We start from the raw sequence: 10,582 nt of genomic DNA on the forward strand, positions 1-10,582 counted from the left end.
TGAAGAGAAATGGGTGATGCAGCGAAGTAGATAAGTATTTCCCTCAGTTTGTTGAGAACCAAGGTATCAATCCAGTAGGAGAAACAAGCACGGCCCCAATAGTAGTACCTACACAAATAATCAAACACTTAAACCCAACGATACAAAGGGGTTGTCAATCCCTTTAGAGTTATTTGCAACGATGAGATCTGATAGAGATATATATGAAAGATTGCGGAAACACAAGTAACTAAATTGCAGGAATATATTTTTTGTATTTTTGGTTTATAGATCTGAAAATATAATATGGGAAATAGACCCGGGGGCCATAGGTTTCACTAGAGCCTTCTCTCATAAAGGAAAATAATACGGTGTGTGAACAAATTACTGTCGAGCAATTGATAGAAAAGCGAATAATTATGAAGATATCCAAGGCAATGATTATGCATATAGGCATCACGTCCGTATGAAGTAGACCGAAATGATTCTGTATCTATAACTATTACTCCACACGTCGACCGACTCTTGTCTGCATCTAGAGTATTAAATTCATGAAGAACAGAGTAACGCATTAAGTAAGATGACATGATGTAGAGGGATAAACTCAAGCAATATGATGAAAACCCCATCTTTTTATCCTCAATGGCAACAATACAATACGTGCCTCTTACCCCCACTATATCACTTGGTGAGGACACCGCAAGATTGAACCCAAAACTAAGCACTTCTCCCATTGCAAGAATTACCAATCTAGTTGGCCAAACCAAACCAATAACTCGAAGAGACTTGCAAAGATATGAAACCATGCATATAAGAATTCATAAGAGGCTCAAATAATATTCATGGATAATCTGAACATAAGCTCACAATTCATCGGATCTCGACAAACACACCGCAAAAGAGTATTACATCGGATAGATCTCCATGAAGATCATGAAGAACATGGTATTCAAGATCAAAGAGAGAGAAGAAGCCATCTAGCTACTAGCTATGGACCCGTAGGTGTGTGGTGAACTACTCACACATCATCATAGGGGCAATGGAGTTGATGTAGATGCCCTCCGTGATCAATTCCCTCTCTGGCAGATTACCAAAAAGGGTCCCAGATTGGATCTCTCGGGAACAGAGGCTCCCGGTGGCGTAAAAGTATTTTCGTGTCTCTTTTTGGTGATACGGGAATATTTGGGAATTTAGAGACCAAAGAATAAGTTTAGTAGACCTACAGGAGGCCCATAAGCCAGGGGGCGCGGCCACCCCCCCAGGGCGCGCCCTGCAAGCTTGTGGCCTCCCGACAGATGCCCTCCCCCTACTCCAAGTCTGCTACGTTTCTGCTGGTCCACGAAAAATCCTTCTGGAGATTTTATTCCGTTTGGAATCCGTTTAATATTCCTTATGTGTAATACTCAAAAAACATGGAAAGAACAGGAATTGGCACTATGCTCTAGATTAATAGGTTAGTCCCGGAACTAATATAAAACAACATATAAATGCATATAAAACATCCAAAACAGATAATATAATAGCATGGAACAATCCAAAATTATAGATACGTTGGAGATGTATCAGGCGCCACACCATGATCTCCATCATTGTGCTGCCATCGAGGTTGTCGCGCTAACTATGTTGTTACTACTAAAGCTACTGACTAGCGATAAAGCAAAGCATCACCAAGCGCAAAATAATTAAAGACAATCCTATGGCTCCTGTCGGTTGCCGTAGCATCGACGTGCAAGTTGATATTTAAGTATTACAACAAAATCATCTCATACATCAAATATATCATATCATGTCTTCGGCCATATCACATCACATGCATAACCTGCAAAAACAAGTTAGACGTCCTCTAATTTGTTGTTGCTTGTTTTATATGGCTGATATGGGTATCTAGTATGATCGCATTTTACTTACGCAAAACCACAACGGTGATATGCAAGTTGCTATTTAACCTTCTCCAAGGACCGCCTCGGTCAAATCTGATTCAAGTAAAGTTGGAGAAACAGACACCTCCAGTCATCTTTATGCAACAAGTTGTATGTGAGTCAATGAAACCAGTCTCTCATAAGCGTACGAGTAATGTTGGTTCGGGCCGCTTCATCCAACAATATCGTCGAATCAAGAAAAGGCTAAGGCGGGCAGCAAATTGAACATCAACGCCCACAAACTCCTTTGTGTTCCACTGGAGATATCATCTAAGCATAGACCTAGCTCATGATGCCACTGTTGGGAAACGTTGCATGGGAAACAAAAAATTTACTATGCACATGCAATACCTACCCATGGTGATGATCATCTACGAGAGGGGAGATCAGTTCCACACACCCTTGTAGATCGCTAAGAGGAAAGCATTAAGAAACACGCTTAATGTAGTCGAACGTCTTCGCGATCCGAATCGCAAACGTCCCACGAACTCCGTCCCAATCTAGCGCTGAACGGACGACACCTCCGTGTTCATCACACGTACAACTCGATGACGATCTCTGCCTTCTTGATCCGGCAAGATGGGCGGAGATGTAGATCAGTTCTCCGGCAGCACGACGGCGTGGTGGTGGTTGTGGTGAACTAATCCAGCAGGGCTTCGCCAAGCAATGTCGGACTAATCTAGACGAGGGATACGATCTATGGAGGAGAGGGTAGCACGTGGCTTTTCTGGTGAAGTTTGCCCTCAAAACCTCCACTATATATAGGACGAATAGGAGGGAGGGTTGCCTTGCCTCCTACTCCAAGGAGGAGGGGTCGATCGAGCCAAGGGAGGAGAGTCCTCCTCCAATTCGGTTTGGTGGAGGACAGCCTTCCTACTTGGCCGACTCCTTCCTTTTTTTTCTTTTCCTTTTCTTTTTGCACCTTTAGCCGAAATAGGTTTATTGGGTTGGATGCACCAGCCCACTAGGGACTGGTGCGCCACCTCTAGGCCTATTAGTCCTCTCCCGGGTGGGTGGCCCCTCCCGATAAAACCTTGGAACCCATTCGTCACTCCTGGTACTTTACCGGTAATAGTTAAAATCTTTCCAGAAGCCAAATGTACCTTTCCTATGTATCAATCTTTACCTCCAGGCCATTCTGGAGCTCCTCGGGACGTCTGAGATCTCATCCGGGACTCCGAACAACTTTCGGTCACCAACATACATAACTCAATAATACCGAAACGTCATCGAACCTTCAGTGTGCAGACCCTACGGTTACGAGGACTATGTAGACATGACCTGAGACACTCTCCGGTCAATAAGCAATTGCGGGACCTGGATGTCCATATTGGCTCCTACATGTTCTACGAATACCTTTATCGGTTGAACCTTTATGTCAAGGATTTAGTTCATCCCGTATAACATTCCCTTTGTCCTTGGGCATGTTACTTGCCCGAGATTCGATCGTCGATATCTCTATACCTATTTCAATCTCGTTACCGGTAAGTCTCTTTACTCGTTCCGTAATACAAAAACTCGTGGCTAACTCTTTAGTCACATTGCTTGCTGGCTTGTTTGTGATGTTGTATTAGTGAGTGGGGCCCGAGATACCTCTCCGTCGTACGGAGTGAAATATCCCAGTCTTGATCCATGCTAACTCAACGTACATCTTCAGAGATACATGTAGGGCACCTTTATATATAGTCACCCAGTTAAATACCTGTAGAGCACCTTTATATATAGTCACCGACCCGAGTGGGCCCCGAATACCTCTCCGTCATACAGAGTGAAAAATCCCAGTCTTGATCCACTATACAGTCACCCAGTTACGTTGCGACAGTTGATACACACAAGGCATTACTCCGGTGTGAGTGAGTTACATAATCTCATGGTCATAAGAATGTATACTTGACATGGAGAAAACAGTAGCTATAAAATAACACGATCACATGCTACGTTCATAGTTTGGGTCTTGTCCATCACATCATTCTCCTAATGATGTGATCTCGCTATCAAGTGACAACACTTGTCTATGGCTAGGAAACCTCAACCATCTTTGATCAACGAGCTAGTCAAGTAGAGGCTTACTAGGGACAGTGTTTTGTCTATGTATCCACACATGTATTTGTGTTTCCATTCATTACAATTCTAGCATGGATAATGAACGATTATCTTGAAACAGGAAATATTATAATAAGTATTTTATTATTGCCTCTAGGGCATATTTCCAACAACCCAGTCACTACCCAGTCACACAAAATTAACCTAGATGGGCCTCTCAAACCGGCCTCAAACGCTCAGGCTGACTGGCATCCCCCATTTCCACCGAAAAGATGGGCCGGTTATAGGGGATCCCGAGCATGCCCGCCACGTCGACCTAATGGCTTGGCCCCACGCGGACTCGCCGGGAAACTTGACAGTTCGACGGGTGCCTCGACCGTCGATGCAGTGTGAACGTCGTGTGGCGCCACTCCGGCTCCCCGCCTAAGGTCAGGGCCAACGCCCCCAGCCCTAGCTCATCCGCCTCGTCCTTCTCGACACTACCACCCGAGCCCATCCGCCTCCTCTCGTAATTCCTTCTCCATCAGGATGATCCGGCGGCTCATCACTACCTACGCAGCTCACTCCGGAGCGCCACCTTCAAATCGAGGTGGAGGTCTAGGCTCGTTGCGGGTCTCCCTATGGACTCGCCGAAGACGAAGGAGGAGGAGGAGGAGGAGAAGCACCAGCAGTAACAGTAGGAGGAGCCGGAGGCCATGGAGAAGGACGCTCCCGGCTTGAGCATGGCGGCGGCAGGGGCGGAGTTCGACATCACCCAATCGGAGGAGATGGCGGAGCAGCAGGCCATCCTGGATTCCATCCGGGATGAGGCCGAGGTGGAGGCCAACCGTCAGCTCGTCCTGCAGAAGCACGCGGAGGCCGACGCCCTCTTCGACAAGCTGGACGTGGAGATTGAGGCGGAGGAGGCCGCAACAGAGCAGCCGGAGGGGATGGAGCTGCGGAAGGCGGACATTTATCTGCTGGAGAGCACGGAGATCATCCACATCTCTCACGAGGAGTAGATAGGTTCTATATTGTACGTAGGTTTTATATCTTGCATGTTTTTGTATGGATTTAAGGATCATAATATGAGATGTCCGGATATAGAATGAATTATTTGAAACGTGATCGGTCAGTGTCCACGGACATGCCCAGACGCGTTCGCAGACATTTGAAAGGCCGAATTTAAAGGATACTACTGTAGATGCTCTTATCAACCACACTATACATGCCCTTGTATTTTGGGAGGGAGTAGTATGGGGTTACAGCCCGGTGGCTTCGCCCCTCCACTTGGAAAAAGGTCTTTATTAAAAAAAAAAGTTGGAAGAGGTCGTGGAATGGATCAGCTGCTCCGTTGACTCGTGGTCGTTGTCGCGTTTGGCCCACCAAATTTCCCCGTCCAGTGGAACAACCGATCAATTCCATAGTTCCACACAGCCCGATGTCCATATTATTACTCCCTCGCTCGATTGCCATGGCACATCGTGTCACCGATCCCAAACAAAATCAGGCACCCCTCCCAGTCTTCTTCCCCAGCGGTGCACACCATGTACCATATGCTCCTCCTCCTCGTCCTGCTCCCCTTCGCCACGGCCGACGCCTACCCGGCCGCCTCCTGCCGCAACGCCACCTGCGGCGGCCAGAGCATCGCCTACCCGTTCTGGCTCGCCAACTCAGGCCCCAACTGCGGCTACCCGGGCCTCGGCGTCTCCTGCAACAAGGACAACACCCCGATCCTCGACGTCCAGTTCCACCAGTACAGGGTCCTGCGCATCGACTACGCCAACCGCGCCGTCTCCCTCGCCGACGTGGACGCCTGGAACACGACCTGCCCGCGTCTCAGCTTCAGCCTCGCCGTCGACCCGCGCTCGTCGCTGCAGCTCACGCCCTCCAACTCCAACCTCACCTTCCTCTACAACTGCAAGCCCGGCGTTTCCCGGCCCTCCGCCGTGAAGCTCGACGGGTGCCCGGAACAGAGCACGGCCTGGTACGTGCTCCCGGACGACGGGGCCACGGGCGGAGCGCACGCGTACGGGTGCGAGCAGGCGGTGACGACGCCGGTGCTGATGACGAGCCCGCGTCGTCCGGCGAACCCGTCGCTCCGTGAGGTGCTCAGCGGCGGCTTCGAGATGCGTTACGGTGATCGCTCCGAGCGGTGCGGCGCGTGCGAGCGGTCCGGCGGACGGTGCAGATACGGGCGCATCGAGGAGCACGGCGGGACGGGCTTCGCATGCGTCTGCGACGATGGCGCTAACACGCTCCGGTGCGGTACGTACTACGCACTCCTACTGATCGATTTGCTACTTCGGTATGGCTTAATGCATGGATTCTGCGCTCGATCTCGAATTTTCATGGCGAACTGCCCGCGCGACTTCGCCGTGGTGGGCTGGTGGCTGTTGCGCTGATAGAATGTCTTTCCGCGCGCTTGCGAGCCGCAAAGTCAAAGTCTTGCGTGCTGGTAGTATGCGTTGACCTGTAGTCTGCTTGCTATTGGTAGACTGGCACGTCTCAGTCACGGCTGATATTCCTGTAGAAGATCGTGCAACAAGACTGGCCATTCCAAATACATTAAACAAGAGAAAACAGGGAGCTGGGGTATGAAATTTTCCATTTTTTATGGCATCCGAAGCTTCCCATCCATGCACGACTTACCAAGTCAGACGTCGAGCGGCAAGCAGGATGTGACCAGTAGCAGTAGACGACGGCATAGGATGATAGCAACCCTGCATCAGCTGTAGGGCTTCCTCCCGTCACTGGCCCTGTTTGGATACTCTAACCGGATTAGAGGTTAGAGTTAGATTCTAACCCTCAACTAACCCTGAACTAACTCTAACCCAAGAGGTGTTTGGATGAGAGGGTTAGATTGATAATAAATGCATTTTCTCAATCATTTGGTTACTTTTGTCCATATTCACTTCCGGATTTGGTGTGGCCGGTCGTTGTGTGGCCGGCAGGGCGCGGCGGGGCGGGGGCGGGTGGCCCGGCGGCGGGGCGGGGCGGGCCGCGGCAGGGCGCAGCGGCCGGCGGCTGGGGCGCGACGGGGCGCGGCGGGGCGGGGGCGGGCGGCCCGGCGGCGGGGCGGGGCGGGCCGCGGCAGGGCGCAGCGGCCGGCGGCTGGGGCGCGACGGGGCGCGGCGGGGCGGGGGCGGGCGGCCCGGCGGCGGGGCGGGGCGGGCCGCGGCAGGGCGCAGCGGCCGGCGGCTGGGGCGCGACGGGGCGGGGCGGGGCGAGGCGGCCCGGCGGCGGGGCGGGGCGGGCCGCTGCAGGGCGCAGCGGCCGGCGGCTGGGGCGCGGCGGGGCGGGGCGCGGCGGCCCGGCGGCGGGGCGGGCCGCGGCAGGGCGCAGTGGCCGGCGGCTGGGGCGGCCGGCGGCTGGGAGGGCGACGGGAGGGACAGCGACGGGAGGGACGGGGGGTTGGTGGGATCTGGTGCGGCCTGGATGCAGTAGCAAGTGATTTTTTTTTCTTTTATTTGTCCCCACCTAACTCTAACCCAAAGAAGCACCTCTTGGGTGGGTTAGAGTTTTTGGATGGGTTAGATGCATCTAACCCAATCTAACCCTACCTGTTTGGATTTTTGAGGGTTAGATAGCTCAACTCTAACCCAATCTAACTCTAACCCTAGGATCCAAACAGGGCCACTGCCGCGCTAGTAGTATGAATACAACAAAAAAAGTACAGTATATCGAAATGGCACGCTTGCACAAGCTTATAGCGCTAGCCAGTAAAAGCGGAGGTGGGACATAAGTTAGGCGGCTCTTTGAACTGAAGGAATTTCATAAGAATTTTGGAGGATTTCAGTTCATATGCATTGTTCCTATAGAAGCTTTTGTGATAGTAGGATTTGGTTCACCAAATTCTTATGGAATTTATTCCGATGCCCATCATTCCATGGATATTTCAATATAAATTCAAACCTCAGTTTATCTTTTTCCCTGAGGAATTCAACGCACTTGCACTCTACTACTCTCTCTCATCAATCCTTCAACATTTATGTGTGCTTTTCTATACAGCACCTAAAGATAACTCTTTAGAAAGTCACTTTCGAAATCATGTGGTAGAGCATCTCCATGGGACCCTCAACTCCCTCATGGCCTTACCCCCTCCATATCTCATCCCGTGAAATCCACATCATCCCATCACCACATGTGAGGGGTGAATAGGATTTCTCTCGCTTCCCATATCACTCCAACAATCACGGACAGGAGAGGGATTTACCATAGTGCGCCTTGCGCTCCTGTGTCATTGCTTCCCAGATGCTACCCTCCTCCGATTCAAAATGAGGTGAGCTTGCTTGGGGCCTTGGTGATGGCACAACGCCCTCATGACCGTTAGAGCCCGTGCAGTTGCTAATCATCGTGGATCGTGGAGGCTTGGATGTGACCTTCCTGCAGTCACATGTGTCTGTATGTGACAATCTTGTTGCGAAAGGTGTGTTGGAATCTCATTCCGAGCCTCTCTTAGCAAAAGAGATTTGCGGCTTGCTCGCCAACTTGGAGGCGACTAGCCTTGGATCTTACAAGGCAATGGTATGCCTCCTGACGGGAAGGCAACGAGGGGCCAAATCAAGAACATGGGTGTTTGCCCTCGTGCCGATCCTAAAGTAGAAGTCTCTTAGGAGCAAAGTAGGAAGGGTGGCGCCCTAGGGAGACTGCATGCGGCTCCTTGATGGATGGTCTTTGGTCTCTTGGCCTATCGTCATGGTTTGGCGTATCAATGTGGTTTTGATGACGTATGTTGTATTTAGTTGAGGTGTTCTTTTGCGATGTAGAGGTATGATGGTTTGCGGTTGTTGCGCATTGAGATCGTTTGTTTCATGGGGTTTCATGATTTGTTAATAGTTCACATGTGGCTTATTTGTATTCGTTTTCGTCCATTTTTTTGTTGATTAACTAGGCAGCTTTCTTCTACTTAATCATTCGATCAAGCAAATCAACTGTTATTTCCTCCGTTACAGCCTCTTGGCTCCATTTTCATTCAAATGAGCACATGAAACTGATTTTACAATCTAGTAGACATTCTTTCATAGTTGGTCCTGAAAAATGATCTTCCTTCTCTTAATTTGATTCATAAGTAGTCTTAGAAATCTAAGTTTGCAAAATGAATCATATTTTGGATGGAACAAAGGTAGGAACTAGAGATCTAAAACTTGTTTCATAACGCCATCATACCTTTACATAGAGTCAATGTAATACAGTGATAACATCATACCTTATGGTACATCAGTATAGCAGCTCCATAAATTTATAATTCATGTGCTCATTAGCATTTGTGTTCACCTATTGCAGGGGATGCACGCTCTTTACACTGGAAGAGACAAAAACTGTGTAAGAGACATCTCTTATTCTCGAGTTCATCATTTAGCTTCTTGTTTGCGGTCATATATTGTTATCAAACAAACTAGTATCACACTCCAAGCGGGAGCACAAGATTTAATATAAGACAAGAAGGTTTTGGTATTTCAAAAAGGAGTATTAAACTTGCTTCCACTAGGTGCACTTAAAGTGATAGCAGACAACATTTGAATAACAGGAAAAAAACCTGGCAAATTAAAAATTGAGTTTACACGTGAACATGTGTTTTACTAGCCAACTTATATCTCACACGTGTGAAATGAACATACACTCTTGTCTTTTTTTTCATTATCCGTATCTTGATGAATAGGCATAGCGTCTGCCAATTCCGTTGGAAATAAAATACAGGTCATATATTTTCATAAGACACTTCAGTTATTAAGGAGTATTAACTTCACATATGTTTATCTCATTCAAAGTTACTTAAATTTGACTAGGGTGGTATGTAGGTAAATTCCACTCAACCAATCTAAATGATACTACAATCTCCCTTAATGTTTTTCCCTCTTATTTGCAGATAAAATAGGAAGCACAGTGAGTGTAATTCTGATATGCCTACTATTCTTTGCATGTTTGTTGGGCTATAAGAAATACAATTCTACAATTTCAAGGAGTCGTGTTATGTGCTCCTTTCATGGGACCGTTGAGGTTTCCTTGAGCCTCTTGACAAGTCACACCGGGTCTGGCTCATCTAGAAGTGATGGAGGATTACCACGAGACGACGTTGATCCTCCGAGGGGACATTTTGGCTTGTAGGCTTCAAGAATGTACAATTTAGCCCCTAAATGGGTTTGCTGTAAATGACAAGTGATTAGAGTGGATAATCAGGGGCGAAGCCAGGATTTGAATATGGGGGGGGGGGGGGGGGAGTCAAGTAAACAAAAAATATCCGGTACAAAATTATTCATATATAGAACAACTCGTTCTGCTTCGATGACTTAAAAACATCATTACATTTGTATTAGCTTAAAATGGCCTTTACGTTTGCCAGTAAGATCAAAAATATCAATAATTTTATCGGAAGAAATCGTATCTGCTAAATCCTTTTCTATGTAAATTATCATGCAATGGCGAAGTAAATCGTCTCCCATTGTACTTCGAAGTCGTGTCTTGATAATTTTCATACCTGAAAAAGCCTGCTCTGCAGTTGTCGTTGAGACTGGGAGAGTGATAACTAGCCGTAGTAACCTGTCAACCATTGGATATGAAGAAGCTTTACCTGTTTTAACTAGTCCTTTTGCTAAACTAGCAATTGATGGCAAGGTAATCAGTTCTGGATGGTTACACACATCTAGCTGAAAATGAGGCAG

The 10,582-nt window shown here is 48.3% G+C and overlaps 1 protein-coding gene across 1 annotated transcript; it reads left to right on the forward strand.

The window, feature by feature from the left end:
* The first annotated feature begins 5,379 nt into the window (after positions 1-5,379).
* LOC123444153 (LEAF RUST 10 DISEASE-RESISTANCE LOCUS RECEPTOR-LIKE PROTEIN KINASE-like 2.7) lies at positions 5,380-10,222 on the forward strand. The gene is made up of 3 exons (XM_045120781.1): positions 5,380-6,188; positions 9,207-9,245; positions 9,790-10,222. The coding sequence occupies exons 1-3, from the start codon at positions 5,468-5,470 to the stop codon at positions 10,026-10,028; spliced, it is 999 nt and encodes a 332-aa protein (XP_044976716.1). The 5' UTR covers positions 5,380-5,467; the 3' UTR covers positions 10,029-10,222.
* Positions 10,223-10,582: the final 360 nt, after the last annotated feature.

The sequence above is a fragment of the Hordeum vulgare genome, chromosome 3H (assembly GCF_904849725.1).
Source record: "Hordeum vulgare subsp. vulgare chromosome 3H, MorexV3_pseudomolecules_assembly, whole genome shotgun sequence".
NCBI lineage: Eukaryota > Viridiplantae > Streptophyta > Magnoliopsida > Poales > Poaceae > Hordeum > Hordeum vulgare.

Bases quoted from the DNA above. Each gene is read 5' to 3' on its own strand.
- LOC123444153 (XM_045120781.1), top strand. From the start codon at position 5,468: ATGTACCATATGCTCCTCCTCCTCGTCCTGCTCCCCTTCGCCACGGCC. The intron at 6,189-9,206 runs GTACGTACTACG...CACCTATTGCAG, and splicing joins CGCTAACACGCTCCGGTGCG to GGGATGCACGCTCTTTACAC. The intron at 9,246-9,789 runs GTAAGAGACATC...TCTTATTTGCAG, and splicing joins CTGGAAGAGACAAAAACTGT to ATAAAATAGGAAGCACAGTG.